This window comes from Vespa crabro, chromosome 1, assembly GCF_910589235.1.
Source record: "Vespa crabro chromosome 1, iyVesCrab1.2, whole genome shotgun sequence".
NCBI classification, from domain to species: domain Eukaryota; kingdom Metazoa; phylum Arthropoda; class Insecta; order Hymenoptera; family Vespidae; genus Vespa; species Vespa crabro.
Genome location: NC_060955.1, coordinates 6,753,663 through 6,774,444, shown reverse-complemented (window position 1 = coordinate 6,774,444; position 20,782 = coordinate 6,753,663). Strand labels below are relative to the sequence as shown.

Here is a 20,782-nt window from a genome sequence, read left to right as displayed (position 1 = left end):
ATTAAAAAATTTTCATATTTGTATAAATATAAGCATAATAGTATATTATGAGTTATTATTTACTATCAGTCTACTATAAATTGTCTATATTACGTACAAACTTGATTAATATGATACATTATTTGTAACCGTATATATCAGTTTATAAATACTATCAAATATTATTTGAGCATCTTTATGAGACTATATATTTGATTCATTTATAAAAACAACATATATATATATATGTGTAATGTATCAAAGAATGATATGTAAAAAGTTCTATTTCATTTAATAGAAAAGATCACATATATTTTATGTATAATGCTGTTTCTTATTTGTAGCATTCAGTTATAAACAATTTTAAGAACAATTTAATAAACGCTTTTGTATTATTTTGAAACATAAGAAATATGCTGAAAATTATAAGTTTTAAGACTCTATTTATTTTTTGCAGTATGTATATGAATTATTGAACAATCTTGTAAATCATTACCTGTACGGGGGAAATTATTAGTCAAAGATTTAAGTAATTAAATCTATAATTTGTTTTGAACAGTTTGCTACTTTGTTTTGAATATTAACATCATGTGCATTTTCAGACATAGTTTTGAGTACGTCAAGTATTTTTTCTGACTGACGTACTGCTTTAATTAATTCATTACGCTCATCTGGATTCAGTGTTGCAGCCAAAAGAGTTCCTAGTCCAACAAGAGCTCTAAATACAGCTTCAGGTTCATTGAAACGAGGAAGTATCATAAACATTGTATTTAAAATTCTTGTCTTACCAGATGTATCATTACATTTATTTAACGCTACTATCAAATTCAATATATAAGTTGATATTGCAATCTGAAATAATTAAAAATAGTATTTTTATTCATATTCTTTTATATATCTTTTTTATTACAAATATTATTATATTTTATTCCTATACCTGATTGTGTTTATTTCCGAGAGAATTTAAATTGCATACTGCTTTTAATATATCATCTTTGTAGGAGAGACAAAAATTTTCTCCCTTTTCATGATAGAACAAATTTGCTAGCAATCTAAATGTAAGCATTTGATTTGACGCTAATGCACCAGGTTTAATATGTTTGTCTATCATTTTTAACATATCTGGAGTACTTATTTGCTCATTTATGTCTTTATGGAGTACTGCAAGACGTGCTATATCAAGAGCTGGAAATACTAAGTTTTCAGGCCAATTTAAAATTTGTTTTAGTATATCAATAGCATCAGCTATATGTTCTCCATGTATTTTATTTTCTATCATGTGTTTTATTATTTCTAGTTTTGCTTCGGATATTTTAAAAGTACATTCTTGCTTTGCATTTAATTCACTTAATTTATCTAAAATAAAAATATGTTATATATATTTTATCATGCAAATTATAAATTGTTAATATTTATAAATTAATATGCTAATTATTATAAATATTATTTCCTTTTATATAAATAAAGAAAGGAACTTGTCTTACCTATTATAGCAAGTAAATTTGCTTGCTCTAATTTTAAATATTTCATATGAGGTATATATGAAGGAGATACAGAAGAAAGACTTGAATAATTCTGATTATTTTTAGAGGAAAACTCGGATGGACTATCAGTCATGTTAGGTCCAGGAATATATCTGCTTCCTCCCGTAAATGGATCTGTATATTGAATACTATCATTCAAGTTAGGAGCTTGTTGAGAATTCTTAATTATGAAGTTTGCAACCTAAATATATAAACGTAAACAGATATAATATTAATTACAAAATTGTCTAATATATGCTTATTATATAATGAAAATATGTTTATTATATAATGGAAATTTTTTGCAAATTATACCTGATCTAAGAACAATTGACTAAGATCATTATCATGAAGAAATTTTTGTGCAACAGCCCAAGGGTCCTGACCATTATTATACGGCAATTTTAAAGGTGGAACACCATCTTGTATGTCTACTGAGAAAACATAATCATATTCTATGCCATTGTAAAGTTGTTTCCCAGATGTAGCCGTACTACCACCAGATGCTCCCACTACATTTCCAATTAATATCCACCTTTGTTCATTTTGTGACCAACTATATGCTACAACATTATTCCCATCAGATATCATTTTTGTTTGACCTTCTTTTTGACCAGGTTGCTGTAATGCCTTTGCATCGGGTAAGCTATAATATACACAGAAATATTATAATTTTGTATTTAAAGTTGTAGCATATTTTTATATACTTACTCCTTAATTTTTAAGCCACCTAATTCTTGCTCATTATTAATTGTTGTTTTTGCAACTTCTTCTTCGAATTGTTGTAATTTTTCAAGTGAAGCATATCTTTCTGGAATTGGTGAAAATATTCTGATATTGCTATCTGAACTACCAGCAACTATATCACCATTTGGTAATAGATCTATACACCACACTGATTGTGTAGGTAAAGTAATAATCTGATCTATTTCACCATTTAGCCATATTCTGATAGTACGATCTTCGCCAGAAGTAAAAACATAAGTGCCATTCATTAAAGCTGTTATACTATAGATATAGTTTTCATGTCCACAGTAATTTCCTAAACAGACTCCAGAACTACTATTCCAATGACGTACTGTAGCATCATTAGAACATGATAAGAATTCATTTTCTTTTATAGGTACAATGCCACGAACACAATCACTATGACCAGATAGTTTATATCTTATAGCACCATTCTTTTGCCATACTATAATCAATTTATCTGCAGATCCAGTTACTATATTACCATCTACTAAGTCTGTGACACACCACACTGCTGCGGTATGGCCTGTTAAAGTTACTAAAGGTTTCGTTAAATCCTTAATATTCCATAATTTGGCTGTCATATCCCAAGAACTCGAAAGAAAGGTATTTTCTAGTTTTCCAGTTCTTAAATTAGATACTGTATTCTGATGAGCTTTTATAATATGGAACGGTTCTATCTGATCTTGTTCATACATACATATAGTATTGTCATTGCTTCCAGTTATAATTAAACCTTTAGGATTTTCCTCGGATGGATTTATAATGCAGACAGAACTGACGAAATTAGTATGTCCCTTCAATACTGCTGTCTCAATGTAGTCCTTTCCATTCCTAGAATTATTTTCAATGCATATAATCTGTTTTCCGATATATGATAACAATATAAATAAAAAATATTTTTTTATTAAATTATAAAAAAAATATTTTTTCATAATTTTATCTTAGTAATATGTACAATGACAAGCAAAGTTTAAGGAAATAGAGGTTAAGTACCCGCTTGGTTTCCATACACGCGCTGTTTTATCTCGGGATGTTGAAACGATGGACCCATTTGCGAAAGTTGCTATCGCTCTCACATCCGATGTATGTCCAAAAAGTACACTACTTAACTTATATGATGGTTTAGCCATGGTAACAACACATAAGAAAAATCACAGATCATCCATCCAACTCACATACGAGTATGTATCTACATACACGAATCTTCCTACAAACATTGAATATTCAGAATCTTGTTTCAGTCAAACGAGTTTATCGCGCAACTCTATTATTTCAAATTTGTAATGAAAAGGTAAATGTAAAGTACACATACATAATCAAATTTTTAAATAAATATATAGATTTATAAAAATCTTACCTAAAAAGAGAAAGAGACAGAATATTCGAGACTCAACTTAGCTAAAAACATAATAAATTAAAAAAATTTATAATTTTATCTTCCAACCAATCATAAGCGTATTTTTTAATTGTGTGTAAAAATGAATGTAGATATACGATATAATTTTCAGAGTTGTTACATAATTATCTTGTTTTGAATTATTTTGAAATAATATATTATGTGAAATATTGGAAAATTTGAAGTATGTTAGAATATATTTAACCATGTATATTTTATGGTCAAATTAGTGCAAAATTTTGATTAGGAGGTACAAAGATAAAAGGTGAAAAATATGAAGCAACATAAGTGAATACAGAAAGATAAATGTCAAAATACCAGAAATACATCTGTATGTCGCTATACATAGAAATATATCAAATCTGTTGTGTAATTAAACTATTGGATCGGTTAGCAAATAATCATGTAAGTAGCGCCACACACAGTACGCAATCAAATCTAGCTAGCTGCTGCTTTTACCAGTGACTAGCAGAGTTTGTGCGTGCGAGTATGTACTGCGTGAGGCAAAAGTAAATTGTTAACAGTTTCCGTTTTACATCATGGACGACAAACGAAACAGCCGCGAAGTGATAACCATTCTTGTCTTGTGTCTACTATGGTATGCAGTATCCAGCAGCAGCAATGTCGTTGGCAAGATGGTACTTTCAGACTTTCCATATCCTGTCACGGTAACAATGGTACAATTAACCTCAATCACAGTATACTCCGGTCCATTTTTCAATTTATGGGGTGTACGCAAGTCTCCTTCCAATATTCCTTGGAGTTATTACTTGCGTTTTATCGTACCTTTAGCACTTGGAAAATTTCTTGCCAATGTGTTTAGCCACGTCAGCATTTGGAAAGTTCCCGTGTCATATGCTCACACTGGTATGTAATAATCTTGACGCGCCTATTGTATGGCGCGTAGTTTAAAAATAAATTCTTTCATCGTGAACATTTACAAATAATGATTTTTCTCATGATTTTTTTATATAATGTTAATTAAATATATGATTTTGATTCTTATATTTAACCATATTTGAACTTTTTTAAGTTGTATCTTAGTTTTAATTGAAAAATTTTAAAAATGTTTAAGAACTAATCTATAATTTTTAATATATATTTTATATAGTTTTAATAGAATTAATATCTATTAAGTTTCATTAACTTTTATATTTATTAGTATTGTACATTAATGAAAATCTGGCTCTTTCCCAGTGAAGGCTACAATGCCACTCTTCACAGTGATTTTGTCAAGAATAATCTTACGAGAAAAGCAAACCTGGAGAGTTTATCTTAGTCTTGTACCTATTGTGGGAGGTGTAGCCATTGCAACTTTAACAGAACTTAGTTTCAATATGGTTGGTCTAATAAGTGCTTTAGCATCTACTATGGCGTTTTCTTTACAGAATATATACTCAAAAAAGGTGCATATATTTGATGATATTATATATTCTTTTTTTATATTATAGTGTTCATATAAAGACAAATATTTTTCGTTCCCAGGTGCTGCATGATACAGGAGTTCATCATTTAAGACTTCTATTTATATTAGGACGTTTAGCTTTGTTTATGTTTCTACCAATTTGGGTATTTCATGACTTGATAAATTTAGTATATGATCCTATTACGAAAACATCAGTAAATATTTCATATAACATATTAGGATTATTATTTCTGGATGGCATATTAAATTGGTTGCAAAATATTATAGCTTTTTCTGTGCTTTCAATAGTAACACCATTAACGTATGCAGTGGCAAGTGCTAGTAAACGTATATTTGTAATTGGAGTAACTTTATTTGTATTAGGTAATCCTGTAACGTGGGTAAATGTATTTGGTATGGCTATGGCCATTTTAGGAGTATTGTATTATAATAAAGCCAAATATGATCAGCGTCAAGAAAAGCAAAGAGATAATAGTATACTTCCAAAATATTATAATATAAATCGCAATGGTAATAGCAATTCTTTTGTAGCTAATGGATGGGGCAATAAGAGAAATCAACTATTTGCAGTCTAGTCGTTGTTCGAAAATATGAATTATATATCTTTTAGAGAATATTGATTTACTTATGACAATGTAAGTAAATTGGATATGTTTAAAAATTTTCAAATGACTTTATAAAAGATTATTCAAGATAATTCTCTGCATTCAGTGAAATGATTCAAGTGATTAACATATGATGATAAAGTATGTTTACTAATTTCAATTATTTGCACAAAGAGAACTGTAAAGGCCTAAAGTGTGGCACAGCTAGAAGCAGAAGGGTTTTTTCTTAACTATTTTATACGTTCGTATTGGAAAGAGCGGTATTATACCGTAAACAGTCTTCGAATCTATGATGTATTGATTAACTATTACGTTATGATTTACATTATCATTTTTTCGCTATACTTAAGTGATCACTTTTATTAGTCAAAATAGCTGTCGCTGCTCTGCATTTTGTGCTAATGTATTTAGACCTTCATATTTCTTCTTAATTTTGAACGATACTTTGTAGAACTTGTAGATAATTTTGAAACAATCTATTTCTTGATTTGATAAATTTCTTTTAAAATCAAACCTGCTGGTAAGGTAGAATTATATAATTTCAAATGCACATGAACCTTTTTAAAACAGCTGATTGCTGGAACAATTAGCAACAATTATTTAAATATTACGAAATAATACAATTAATAAATTCAAGTTTGCAATAAAAATGAGTTACTGTATCTAATTTAAGGCTAAGAGCATTGGCCATAAACCAGTTTCCTAGCTTGTAATGTATTCATTACGAGCGTGTAAGTTTTAATAAGTAATGCATGATTTTGCGTTTCTTAAGACATTATCCTGTTACAATGTAACGTTGACTATTTGTAGATATGCGTAATGATTATAAATGTACAGGTACATTGTTTTGAATGTTAGATTAATTTATAATAATGTATCTCTTAATTTTTGCACTTGTATAAACATCTGTTTGTTTACATACTTCCGGCAAAGATATTGTACAGTTAGTGTGTTATGAATCAGTGCGAAGTATGTATGTGTGAAAAATTGTATGCAAGAAAAGGTGTTTTAGCTAAAAGCAATCTATAGTACATTTATTTTTATAAATAAACACATGCGTACAAAAATATACCAGTGGCATTAGTATCGCAGCAGCATCATTGATATAAAATATACTACATTATGCCCTACAAAGTTTTTACGATGTCCTGAGGTGATAGTGGCCTAGCCACAGTCAAATCTAAACGTGGACCAGCAGCGGCAATTAGGGGTACGGCCAAACAACAGTCGCAGTCTTCTGTATTTGCTTCGTTAACACGTAGAATTCTGTCGTAAGGTCGCAAAACTCCATCGCAAGGTCCACCAGGTCTTAAACGATTTATATATACGCCACGTTCGTAAAGTCCATCGGAGACAGAAAATCCGAAATCTTCGTAAACTGGATCCTTGTGCAGTGATACGTGTATTATTTGTTGAGGTCTATTGTCTGATACACCGTGTTCTTGAGAGCTACAATTGGTTATATTATTTTATCTTATTCATATTTATATTAAATATTTTATATAGGTATTTAAAAAATATCTGTATTTTTTTTATTAATAATAATTCAGTAATTTTTCGATGCATTTTAATACTTTTGATAAGGTGGTGTCGGAGGATCTAATTGTCCACTGTCCACAGAAACCGCATCCCACAGTCTTAATATTTCCGGGCCTGCTCCACTACTTTCTCCTAATTCTCCCCAAGAATCCACTGCACTATCAACACTGGGTAAACTTTCTCTGGCAGAACGTAAGATAGTTGAAGGATATTGAGTGGGTACTACATCACTTCCTATACTTGATTCCTTACAATAATCTCTATACAATATAGAATTCGAATAATATTTTTTGATCATTTTACAACCAATATGTCTTAAGATTGTATAATTTACCTTGTTTCTGAAAGTGGGTCAGACTTTCTTACAGTTAGAGCAACTACAGAACTTCCTGGTCGGTGAAGTAATTGCGCGGCTTGTCTCAGATCACCGGCATCTAATTTTTGATTGTCGATAGCTAGTATGCGATCTCCCGATGCTAAACTACCTGTTCTATATGCTAGAGAACCTTTGCGAACTTCGGTTATAACTAAATCTTCGTTTACAGTAAGTCCTAGATCAGGATGCCCACCTAGAGGTCTTGCGACTCTTACAGTAAAAACACCAGAATTAGGTACAACCGGACCACCCACCTTGTACTCCGTAACAAGTTCAATCTGTTGAGAAATATTTTATTGTATAATATTTATTACATAAATAAAAATTATGTTTTTCGAACAGACTTCTAGTATTTTTAAATTTTAGTTATGAGATCATTACCATTTGTGAATTTTCTAAAATATCAGCCACATCTGTAGGTTTCAAGTCGCGCAATATAGTACGATTAATAGCGATCGCTCGATCACCAGGTAATAGAACACCGCTTTGTTCGGCCGGACCACCAGCTTCCAAAAAATTTATCACATAATTTATACGATCTTCTGTTTGTTTCAAAGCGAGACCAAAACCCCTATGATCGGGTCGAAGTATCACTGTTAAACTTTCCTTCGTTTGCAAAGTTTGATTTGAGCTTTGTTGCACTTGAGGTTGCGCTCTTCTTTTAACCGTTCTCGCTGACGTACTTTGTAATCTTGGTAGAATCTGTAACTTTGCTATACGACAATTTTCCGAAGTATTTCTCAATAATTTAGCTGCAGTGACCGCATCTTGTACCGGTGTATCATCCACCGCCAGAAGTTTATCTCCTGGCTGTAATGCGCCACAACGATCTGCGGTACTTGCTGGTCGAAGACTCTCGATATAAACTCCATTAGGTGTTTCCCTTACGGTTAGACCTAGTTCTCCTGAAATTGTACCATTAAACTTCACAAGAAGAAAAATTGTTATAGACATTTCAGACAGCAAAGAAGCTACATTTGAAGAAAAAAATAATTAAATAGATTGAAAGTCTGTACCTGAAAGTCCACGTTCGAGTTGGACCAAGAGTGAGCCGGATGTTGCTGCTCGAGCTTCGTCCATGTTCGCGACATCATACTCGATAGTTAGAGAAGCCACAGGTGAATCTGAACTTCTTCTAAGTGCTCTTTGAGCTTCGGCTAAAGTTAAACCACTCAACTCGGTATCATCGACCGCAAGTAATCTGTCACCAGGTCTAACTCTCCCTTCTTTTGCAGCTGGACCATCGGCTTTTATTCCCGTGACAACGAGAGCTCTGGAAACTCCACCGCGAAGAGTGACACCAAGACTACCACCCTCGCGTTCTACTCTAACTTGTGCGACTTTAGAAGATACGCTTGACGGTGACGATATATTGCCGTCCTGTTCATCGAGAAGCAAAAAACTCGGGGGATGAAAGAGAAGTGGGGGAACTTCCTCTGCTCTACCGGAATCCGAACTTGCCGACGTGGCCACACTGCCAGGTCTGGCTCGATTTTTGTGCGACCGCATCGTCGCCAATCTTAAGGAACTAAACATCCTCTATGTTGTTTTCTACTTTTGTCAAACTTTAACAACTTCAACAAATTTTATTAACGCATGCACAGGCTTATGCAGCAAATCAAAATGCCTTGCACTACACGGCATCAAACAAAATTTCTAATGAAAATTTATATATCGGACTACACACAATGTTCATTATATGAAATATATATTACAATATCGCCTTACACTTTCCAGAGTACGAAATCAGAAGTACCGAATTTAGTAAACACTAACATCACATGAATATGTTGATAACTTTTTCGTTTATCTTCGTTAACGTTTTTACACGATATCTTTCTTCGGTGTTTGGTTGTTTTCATCTACGAAATGGCGTCGTTTTTATCGAAAATATATTTTGATGCGTGAGAACACGAAATGAATTTTCTCGATAACAGCATGATCCGTAATATCTTTGAATAAGCACATTCTGATTATTGATTCACGCACGGTAACTGCAAAATTCGTATCGCAAAACACTTAGAATCTTTATTATGAACGAAAACGAAGGGAAATGAGGAAAAAAACAGAGAAGGCTCTATTCGAAGATACTCTCGGAAGACACTTACGTAGCGGGTAAAATTTGAAAACAATAATACGTTCGGTTCATTTCACGAGGTAAATGATTTGTTTCTTTTTCTTTTCTTTCTTTCTCTTTCTTTCTTTCTCTTTCTTTCTTTCTCTCTCTCTCTCTCTCTCTCTCTCTCTCTCTCTCTCTCTATCAGTGAATTATTTGTTAGGAACTGCAATGCTTCTTCCGAACGAAACTCGTTAGAACCAAGCAGAGGACTGTAACAACTCGCGATGGATCTCGAAAATAGCTCTCCTCGATGTAGGGCCGCAATCGCGGGAGTAAATGCTAAATTCTATTTATATCACAGCAACGAGATCGTCTTCGAGAGTATCTTTAAACGTACGACTGTGCGAAGAACTGCGGCCCTGTATTGCCTGGCCATGCTACGTTTCTTCGACCGTCGAACGAGATTGCACTTATGGCTGAACCTATACGTTCAATGCTTTTAAGTATCCTAAGACCAGATATGGTTGATGTAGAATGTATTTGCTCATCCTAGCTTTTAATACTTCTGTTTGTAGTTATCGATTCTCTTGCTTTACCTTTCATTTTCTTAACTTTCAAACTCTTCATATCAGAGCTCTTGACTATCTTGTATTCTTTCTATTCATACTATCCAATTTGTTTTACCCTTGTTGTGTTGTTATCTATTTTTTTAAAATCGCAAAACGCATTACTAAATACTTTTCATTAAATCTTCTTAAAGCAAAATTTATTACAAAGTTTAACCAACAATGACATAAAGTTATTGATATCATTGCTTTATTTATTTTTTATCTTTTATTTATGAAAATTTAACGATCCGTAGCTATCATATAATAGCACGTAGCGACACGCAGGTGTTAAGAATCGCATTAGGACGAAAGAACCGATCTAAAAATATCTCTCGGACTTTGATATCTGCGTAATGCAACGTGCATTGTTTTCATTTTATTGTTTTCGATCTGGTGCAAATCGAGATAACTTTTCCTATTTTAACTTCTTTATATATAAATATTAATAGATATATACTATAATATATATATCTAGTCAAGATAAGATTTATTATATATTTTGTTAATAGATATAATATTCAAAAAATTTCTTAATATTAACTTTAATTCTTTTGTCACATCTTATACATGTTTCATAGATTGCCATTTTTTCATGATTTTCATGGTTTACAAAGAAAGAGAAAAAAGAGGAAGCGGGTAAGATATAGAGAAAGAGAGAAAAGGAAGAAGAAACAGAGTCTGTCGGTTCGGAAGCTTATGCCAATTTGCCAATTCCTTGGCGGTCTAAAATTAGCGCGTAGTTTGCGAGAAGCTAAATGTACGAACGGAAGACCGAGGAGAGAAAAGGATAAGTTGTCGGCCAAACGAAGAGAGGATGAAAGAATAGTGAGTGGGAGATGAATCTGTAGAAAACATCATCGTGATGTACTACAGAGAAAGAAACGACAAAACTTTTAGAAGAATAAAGATATTGAAAGAAAATATAAATTAAGAAGAAAAGAATAGCAAAAAATATTTGTAAATAAAGAGAAATTATAACAGATGAGTTAAAGACTCGAGATTTTGTCTATCGTAGTCCTATGTAATAAAATACTCTGATATTAATAACTTGGCTACAGTAACGTGTGGCCATACGTTATAATAATCGTATAACCGTTGGATAATTATGTATCTCTGAAAGCCTGACTACTTGTACTTTCTTTTTCATGTTTATCGTCATAACAGTATCTGTTCGAAAGCTAATTTCTACACTTATGGTATTATTAAGCGAGAAAATTTAAAACAGAATACCGATAAAACTCATTATATCAGTGTAAAAAAAGGAACAAAAATCGTACATTCCTTTCCTAATGACTACGCTAATATACCATATTTACTACAGTCAATGAACGATCGATTGCATAATGTGTCCAATGTTACTCACATTAAAAAAAAAAAGAGAAGTTTCAATTACGATATCTATCATGATTACATACATATGTATCACTTCGTGCTCATATAAGAACATTTAATAAAATAATTTCATGACAGAAGAAACGATCCATGGGTGTAAATGTAAAGAATACCTTCTGGACAACTTCATGCCCGTGTACTGCGATCGTTCTTTAATTTCATGATTTCTTTCGAAGAGAAATTTCTTAACGCCCATCCTTGTTCTTTAATAAATAATCAAAAGGATTAGAACGTTGAATGCGAAAAATATAAAATTCCTAACAAACTCTTTCGTATATCAGTCTGTCGCATTTGGATTCGTATATGAAAATCCACGAAAAACGCCTTGATCCATCGAAGATAAAATTTGTTCGGGTATAGGAGTGAGTCGCGGTCTTTCAGCTGTGAATGCCGTGTCAAAATATTTGGTATCCAAGGTATGTTCCAAAGCTGGTTTAAAGGGAGGTTCAAGCTGTCTCCTTTCTAGTCGATCCCAAGGCAAAGACTACGCAAGAAGATTTATTTGCTATGTTATAAAAGCTAATTTATGCAAATTTGCTAAATTTAATTTCACAAATAACAAGTCTTCTGACTTTTAACATAAATATTATTTTAATTTTTAAGTATCTACCTGAAAGAAAGGATGTACTGCAATTTCGTGAGCAGGCGGCCTCTTTCCAGAATCTTTTTCTAGCAAAGTGACCAGCATATCTGTTGATTCTTGACTCAAGTATCGAGGTATGAAAGGTCTTTCATTGCAGATACTCCAAAATAATTCATCTTCGTCGCAACCAGAAAATGGTGATTGGCCTGTTAGCATTTCATATAACAAAACTCCGTATGACCACCAATCTACAGCTTGATTGTACTTCAATCCTTTTATAATCTACAATAATTATATATTATTAGTAACTTGTACCAACGAAATTTATTTTGAAATTTCAGTATAAATATAAATACATACCTCAGGTGCCATATAATCTGGTGTACCGCAGAAGGTGTCCGCGGTTCTATCCAAGAATATTTGTAATTTACACATACCGAAATCAGCGATCCTAATGTGCCCTTCAAAGTCTAAGAGCACATTATCGAGTTTAAGATCACGATAAACGATACCCTTCTTATGTAAGAAATTCAAGCCGGACCAAATTTCGGCGGCATAGAAACGTGCACGAACTTCGGGAAATCGACCAGATTTTTGTATATGAAACATAAGATCTCCTCCGTTAAGATATTCCATGACGAAGAAGAGATGCGAATCTGTTTGGAAGGTGCAGAAGAGATGACAGAGATATGGATGCCTTGTAGCCAATGTAAGAACTTTACGTTCAATCAACGTACACTCGACATCGTCATCTTCGAGGACAACGTCCTTTTTCAGACACTTAACCGCATAAACACATTCTGTGCCACGTAATTCTGCTAGTAATACTTTGCCAAAGCTACCTTTACCCAGGACCTGGAGGAAAAGAGATAAACATTATTGATAAGGAATCATTTAAAAATTCTATAATGCAAATTTCATGATCATCCTTCATATTTCATGTTCCTTAAACTTCATATTCCTAGAATTTACACAGATATGAAGGTTATAAATAATACGTTACGAGATGCTAAATTGGTAGATCTATTTGCGTTTTAGTACAAAACCAACGGTGCTTTGAGGATTAAGACGATGAAAATTTCAGATGTAAATCGCATGTATCGCGAATACTAAACAAACCAAGTTCCTGGCATTTGCGGTAGTTCTTCCAACATAAACTTGAGAGAATCGATTGTTCGCACTTAATTCCCTGGACTATTTCCTAACGATTCTTCGTGAATCAACCGATTCCTTCGATGTAAATACACGTGATTCAGATTAGTCTTCGAGTGGAAGTTTAGCAGACAGTGCCAAGGAACGCGTCTCGCGTATCAACCCTCATATTTTTATCGCGTCTGTTTGTAAAATTTGTATGAATTGTAAATCGTTGTCATCGATATTTGTAAAAGTATCTTCGATTTATCTAAATTCTGTGTATCTATATTTTCTATCAATATTATCATCTAATTGTTATATGATATTGTGCACAATAAAGAATAAAAAATAAGCAACGATATTAAATAGTAAAGATAATATTTTAATTTTACTCCTATATTAACTCTACGAGCCAATAATTCTTGCATTTCGCTATAGAAACGTTCCGAAGAACCTTGGCAAAGAATGACGTATTGCATTTACTTCTCCCACATGCCGAGGTAAATCTTTCTCTAGCCTGGTATCGTGTAGATCACATCAGAAGTTCACGAAACTTCGTGCTGTCAGGCAGACAGCAGACAGATGCAACGTTGGATACGGTATAACGCTGCATTTTGCAATCGAGCCACTATCGAAGCGCACTTCGGCTCGATTCGTGCTATTTATGACAGGGATAATGAGCGATCCTCATCTGTGCTAGACTTACTTTAAGAAAGTTAAAATCCGTCACGGCATACTTTTTGAATCTTGGCAGATTTATGGCCGGTGGTGTAATACGACCACTTGGAAAATGATCCGGCGTGTCTGAGTTTCTTTGATTCTCTAATGATTGCGACGGAGCTGAAAACAAGACGCTAATCAGCGATTCGTAATGCAATGATATATTGAATTTTAATTCGAACAGTAAAAAATGCTGAACACTCAAGTTATTTGTAGCAATAAGTTAGTAGGTTAATAGCTTACACAGACTTTTCCGTCGAGAAAAGAATCGTTCTGTATCGTTAATATAGTTGGTTATCAATAAATATTATGCGACCGAAAAGAAGTCACCCTTCGCAAAAATTGGTTTTAAACGATTCGTCATTTCCCAGTATAACAACAATATAAACATTTCTTGCGAGTCTCTACGAGAAAACGAATAATATCTACCAAGTCTTACAAGCCCTTCTAAACCCATACTCACCCTTTTTAAGAGCTTGCAAAGCTTCGGCAACGAGCTTTTGATTCAATCCACAAAGATTCCCTGTGAGCTTTTCACATTTTTTATGACAGGCCATATCGCAATCTGCACGAATTTTTCAGTATAAGCGTATAACATCGTTGTTTCTTTTTTTTTCTTTTTTTTTTTTATAGAATGTAATATCTCTCTTTCTCGATGCACCCTTAGCCGATTATGAGTAAGAAATATGACAAGTGTTCTCGCAAGATGAAATAAAAATAATTGTATAATTCTTCGCGTATGACATGTATATAGTAAATAAAACATTTAGCTATCATGCGTGCATATATGTGAGCAATGTAAGAATATGGAAAGGGACAAGCAACACATAAGGTCAAATTCAAACGAGATATATAAATAAATAATAGAGATGATAGATAAATACTGGAAATCCTTGGCGAACCGTCGAATCCAGAATCGTTGCTTCTTGTCGAAGCCATCCTTTTGTGCTCTGGATCGTCGTCCAATTCGGTGCAAGTCGAAGCACTGCTACCATCGGTGCTACCGGTAGTAGCCGTACTGGCGGTACTTCCGGTACTATCGCTACTCACGGATGGTGTTCGCGACTGATGTCTCTTTCTTTTGATCTTTGCTCGTCTAACTTTGGAAAGATCTCTTGGCGTAGCCGTGAGTAAAGCAGATGGTGTAGTATAAAACATTCTTATTAGATCGATCGGTCTCTGAGTAGGCGAGTTCCTAGGACTTAATCTTGGCGACGAACTGTTTTCAGGTGGTTTCAAAGTGCTCGTTGCTTCTTGACGAGTCTTTGATATTGTCTCGTTGCGTGATCCTTTGCTATCCTTCTTCTCGTTTTTGTCCTCTTCGTTACCGATCGTCTTCGAGCTCGATTTCCTTTTCTTAACAATCTTTTTATTTTTCTTCGATGATTCCGGACTAGCTTGCTGACTATCGTTGGGTGTCGCTACAAGACTGGCCTCGTTGGAAGAGGCAGGTGTCACAGTTTTCTCATGATCATCGGCATTAGAAAAATTATCATGATCGTTCCATTTTGAGATCAGTGCGATAGGTGAGTTGGTCCATTCATTGGTAGGTGTGCTAGGACTCTCTTCTTCTTCGTCTATATCCTGTATTTGAGATTCGTTGATTGGTGACGCTTCGACAATATTTATCAAGGGTACTACGGTAGAAGGTATCTCACTGAAAGGTGTAGTAAGTTCAGATTGAGATTGAGTTGGCGTAGAAGGTGACACTATTAAAGATGGAGTGTTATCTGAGCATGTGGTTTCTTTAATCAGGGGATTTTTTCTTTTTACCGTCGAAGACACATCCTTCGATGAGGGTGGTATTGAGATAACAAGATCCGCCTTCTTACGTATTTTCTTTTTTTCCCCCGTTACTGTTTCTTTGTTCTCCTTTTCAGCTTCTCCTTGTACTTCTGGAGGCGTAACTTCTTCTTTGTTCTTAATAAATTTGCTCTCATTGAGGGGACTTTTAGCGATCGTTCCTCGTTGTTGTTTTTCTGGAAAACTCGTTGTCTTCGTTGTCGCCATCGTCGTCGTCGTCGCTGTCGCCGTCGTCGTCGTTGTGATATTACTGGACAAGTATGTCGGAGTGCAGGGTGCAATGCTTATTTTAAGATCAGTTTCTTTTTCCTTATCGTCTGGTTGTTTTTTTATCGACGACGATGACGATGACGATGACGATGACGACGATGATGACGATGAAGAAATTGATTCCACTTTGGAATTATCAACAGATTGCATTTGTTTTGGTTCATTACTTTTGATTTCGTTCCAAAAATCTATTGATTCCGTGGATTCGCTCTTCAACAAATCTTCCATCTTTTCGTTAATCGGTGTATTAATTATTTCAGTCCCGTTAATCAATTTGTCACTCATACTCATGAGTGATTTTGCGTCAATAGATTCTGCACTTTGTTTTACTATCAACGATGGTCCTTTACGCAAGACGGTGTTCTGGAACGCAGCACCGGTTTTGTTGGTGTACGTCGAATCCGTTGGCATGTTCCGCGATAAAACGGTCGCCGTGCCGTCGACCTCTTTCGTATTTCCCCCCGCCATCATGGATTTCAACGAGCTCATGTTCTTCGATTTACTCGCGTCTCCGGTCTCTCTTAGTTCGTCCTTCGTGATATTTGAGGAATCCTTATTCTTCGTATTTAATTTCATTGCACGATCGTTACCGTCCTTGGACTTGGCTATCATCGAATCAATTGCGTTCGATTTTATACTGTTCACGTTCTCCACATCGATTCTCTTCCCACGAGAAATCCTCTTCAAGGTTTCCTCTTTATTTATTGTATTTTCCGCTAATGACGCAGCTGCGTCCTCGAGATTCTCAATTTTTGGTGGATTTGCCAGGTACGCTGCTACTCGTAACGAAAGCTCTGGCGCTTCTACGGCATTATTTTCATCCGTATTAATTTTAGACGGTTTTGGCAGGCACGAAGCGTTCGGTGTAAGCACCAACGACACCGCGGCGCTGTTTTCACCCGTATCATTAGAGATAGAAATTCCTCTATTCATCGATATATCATTTTCAATTTTTCCTAATTTGTTCTTCGTATCACCGTTAGCCAACAAGCCAACATTATTTTTCATCTTTTCTTCTTTCTTAATATCGATGTCTTTACAAGCCAATTTACTTTCGTCCGTTTTCTCAACGATTCGTTTACCCTTGACACCATTTTTTTTCTCTTTCAATGTTTCCAAGCTTTTATCCATTACTGTTATTGATTCTTTTTTTTCTGAACTATCTATGCTAATCGTTTTAACTTCTCCATTACTATCCTTCGATGCCGTATCCTTTCCACTTTTCTTTATAATGCCGTCTTTAGGTTTTGATAGATTCGCGTTATCGATAATTGCCTTTCCTATTTTTTTATTCTTTTCAACTTTCGTTTCGTTAGATACGACTTTTTCTTTCGGGTCTTTGATAAGTTTCGATGATTTTTCGAATAAAGCGTCCTCATTATTCTCGTTACCGATTTCTAGGACTTTCTGTAAAGTGTCTCTAACTCGAAGCTTCAATAAATCTTTCTTCGTTAGAGCATCTACACCGTTAGGTATTTTTTGTAGAGTAGAAACGTTGCTGTCCTTAATGTTTAACTTTTTCTTTTCTTTATCTTGCGTTTTTAAAGTAAGATACACACTGTTCCTTGATGTATCTTTGATATAGGGTTTACGAACTGGTAACACGATCTTAGTTTCAGTTTCTTCAAGGATACTATTTTCCGGCACCGAGGCAACGCCCCCAGTCTGCTTAACATTAGCCAAAGCTTTTTTGGGAACAGGAATCCTAATGCTTTCTCTGAATTGTTCAACGCTTTCCTTTTCCTCAGTATTTTCCGAAGTTGCGTTAATCCAAATTGTAGAAAAGTCACCGACGCTGTTAGATGCTTCGATTTTGTAAACGGGTTTTCCAAATTTACTTTCGTCCTGACTTTCATCTTTCTTCGCATTTTCCATACTACGCGCTTCGTTGGAAGAGGTACTCGATTGTCTCATTTCAAGCGTATCTTCTTTTTTTTCCTCCTCGTCGGTAGGCGATGTTTTTTCCATAATCTTTTTCTTCTTTTTTATCTTTTTAAATGTTTTCTTCACCTTCAATGCCGTTTCGTTTTCATCATCTCTAGCTTCTAGAGATTCCTCACTGTCTCCAAAGAAAGATGAGATCGGTCTAGAACCTCTAATAACACCTTTTCTAATCAAAGTACCTCTTTTAACTTCGTCCTCGATCTCAGCTTGCTCCTCTGCTACCAAACTATCTAAAACCTTCGCTTGGACCTGAGCATAAGTAACTTCTCGTTGTATTTGTTCCGCATCGAGTTGAATATCGGCTGATGATCTTCTCCTCGTCATCCTTCGCGTTATTCTTCCCTGCATCGATTGAAAATCCTGCGTATTGTTTTCTTGATCGAGACTCACCTGATGATAAACACGCGTTCGAGATTCCTCATCCTCAAGTCTTTTTTTATCCTTTATCAAAAATTTTTCCACCAGCAGTTCGCCTACACTCTTTTCATGTTTTTCATTGTGCTCTCGTAACGCCGGATTATCTTTCAATGCTTGCGATCTTATCTTTATCGTTGGCCTGTCTCGGCGAAGCCGATTACCTCTTTGCCGATTTTCATCCCTCGATGACAGAGTTCTTGGTGTCGATACATCAATATCGGCAGTGTCAATTACTCGTCTAACGCGAGTGGTCACCGTGCTGACAGGTGAATAACGTCGTAGATTGCTTAACGACGATTCCGTAATCGTCGACAGATGTGGTGCAAATCTTGCAGACAATGGATTGTGGTAACTTCTGTATGAGGTTATTAATTACCGTTATTCTAAGTAGCATTATTTTTAAATGTAATAAAAAATATAAACGTAATCTGTACTACCGATCTTCGTTTTTATACTCTTATGATATCCTAATTAATATTATATATGTATGTAAATGAACAATCTAACCTTATTTTATAATTATGCCTTGTTTTATTTGTATTTATAATAATTAATTATAATTTGTAAAGAAATATAAATTAAATATGACACGTTTACATAAAGATAAAAGAATCCACTTATTACTCTATGTATTTATGGAAACAGACTTGAATATAGCCAGTTTCTCGACAGGCGATTAAAAATAAGTTTAAAATACATTTGTTATATAAATTTTGTTCCATTTCATAATAGTAGGAACGTGGAATAGAAACAATAGGATAGTACAAATTGGATCGTTCACATGTGACTGCCAAGTATCGATTGACGAGCCCTTCGATCGGCCGTGTACACTCCTCAATGCCAAACGTTTATTTTTATACCACGTTACGTTATAGGACGACAACGTTTCACGAACACTTGTTAGGTACACGTGAAATACAAAAACTTCCGATTTGGCACACTACCATCGATACAATGACTATCAATTAATGAATCGATTGAAGTGGTTCTATTGAATAATGACAAATGACTTACGAAACACCACGTAGTATGTTTGTCGTGTACGCATACGCAAAATATATATCGATTGACCCGATTCATAAACTTCAATGGTATATACAAAATGTGATTTTATCAAAAATATCGATATACCAAGTATATCAATTGTATTAAAAATTCAACATTACATACAATATTTCAATATATTCATAGAAAATATTTGAAAAGAAAAAAGAAAATTCTGAAATAAAACACAAAATTAGCAAACGTAAACGTAGTTTATTCGCGAAAAAACTCCGTTGAACGTCATACTGAGTCTAAGAAAAACGGTGGCTTGCAACCAAAAAATACAGCAAAAATAAAACTCACGGAGAAGAATGTGAGAAACTCAAGAAAAAGGCGTGATCGAAGAGAATCGTTTTGTTAAAAAAGAAAAAGAAAAAACCGAAATGAATATTCTTGTATATTTCCATTATCTATCTTTTTATTATTTGATAGATGTCAGGAGTTAAATGTTAGAGTATGTCACATTCATGTAAAATAAAATGAGATGAAGAAAAAAGAGATCATTCTCTTACGCTTACCGTGGTATTCCAGTCATAAGAGAACTATGATTAGCAAATGTTCCCCCATAATAATAAGGCGTACTGTCGCCATAGTACGGCATCTTGACCACGTCTTTCTAATAATATACGTTAGTAATTCGAATTTGTGATATTTGAACTTTATAAACGAAAAGAGAAAAATCGCGAGGACAAAGAACGAGGGACGAACGAAGAAAGAGCCGGTTCGAGAGAATACTGAACGCGTTGTGCGCGGCTCTTGTCGGCTCAGGTGTACAATGAAGCGTTCTCACGGCTCGCGATGCCAAGACCGACTGAGTTTAAAACAGCGACCCAGTGTAATAATAGATTCCTAGTATGAGCCTTCCTACAGACTAACTATATTACCTAGACTTCCAACAACTCGTACATACAAATACTACTATCACTAATAATTACAACTCTGGAATACGATGATGAATATGTTTATATATACACATACGCACGTGCGTTCTTGTATATTTTTTATTAATAATTTTCTAAACAATTATGATCAAATGAAAACGTATATATATATATATGAATGATTTTATGTAAAACGATAAAGTAGTGAAATTTATATAAAATCTCATATTACATATGCTTAAGAGTAAATTTCTAATCATATTAATGGATTTTTTTCGTGAGTACAAAACATCATATTGCTTTCTTCTTCTTAGTGTTCATTTTGGCTTTATA

The 20,782-nt window shown here is 34.2% G+C and overlaps 3 protein-coding genes across 7 annotated transcripts; 1 reads left to right on the top strand and 2 right to left on the bottom strand.

The window, feature by feature from the left end:
- Positions 1-402: 402 nt before the first annotated feature.
- On the bottom strand, positions 403-4,308 carry LOC124430768 (phospholipase A-2-activating protein). 5 transcript variants are annotated; one of them, XM_046977790.1, is made up of 8 exons: positions 4,185-4,308; positions 3,610-3,650; positions 3,246-3,459; positions 2,214-3,083; positions 1,818-2,148; positions 1,464-1,704; positions 917-1,335; positions 403-831 (listed from the first exon to the last, which is right to left on the bottom strand). In XM_046977790.1, the coding sequence occupies exons 3-8, from the start codon at positions 3,380-3,382 to the stop codon at positions 505-507; spliced, it is 2,325 nt and encodes a 774-aa protein (XP_046833746.1). In that variant the 5' UTR covers positions 3,383-3,459; positions 3,610-3,650; positions 4,185-4,308; the 3' UTR covers positions 403-504. The 5 variants fall into 5 exon arrangements, with proteins under 5 accessions (XP_046833746.1, XP_046833738.1, XP_046833730.1 ...); XM_046977782.1 differs by having other exon boundaries at positions 4,108-4,242; XM_046977774.1 differs by lacking the exon at positions 4,185-4,308 and adding an exon at positions 3,967-4,101.
- LOC124430809 (solute carrier family 35 member E1 homolog) lies at positions 4,188-6,748 on the top strand. Its single transcript, XM_046977889.1, has 3 exons — positions 4,188-4,515; positions 4,846-5,054; positions 5,134-6,748. Exons 1-3 carry the CDS (start codon positions 4,188-4,190, stop codon positions 5,647-5,649), a joined length of 1,053 nt encoding a protein of 350 aa, XP_046833845.1. The 3' UTR covers positions 5,650-6,748.
- Positions 6,686-20,521, bottom strand: LOC124432718. The gene is made up of 11 exons (XM_046981829.1): positions 20,087-20,521; positions 14,975-18,879; positions 14,077-14,210; positions 12,597-13,091; positions 12,264-12,518; positions 11,934-12,137; positions 8,611-9,133; positions 7,976-8,499; positions 7,553-7,872; positions 7,254-7,478; positions 6,686-7,128 (listed from the first exon to the last, which is right to left on the bottom strand). Exons 1-11 carry the CDS (start codon positions 20,167-20,169, stop codon positions 6,807-6,809), a joined length of 6,990 nt encoding a protein of 2,329 aa, XP_046837785.1. The 5' UTR covers positions 20,170-20,521; the 3' UTR covers positions 6,686-6,806.
- Positions 20,522-20,782: the final 261 nt, after the last annotated feature.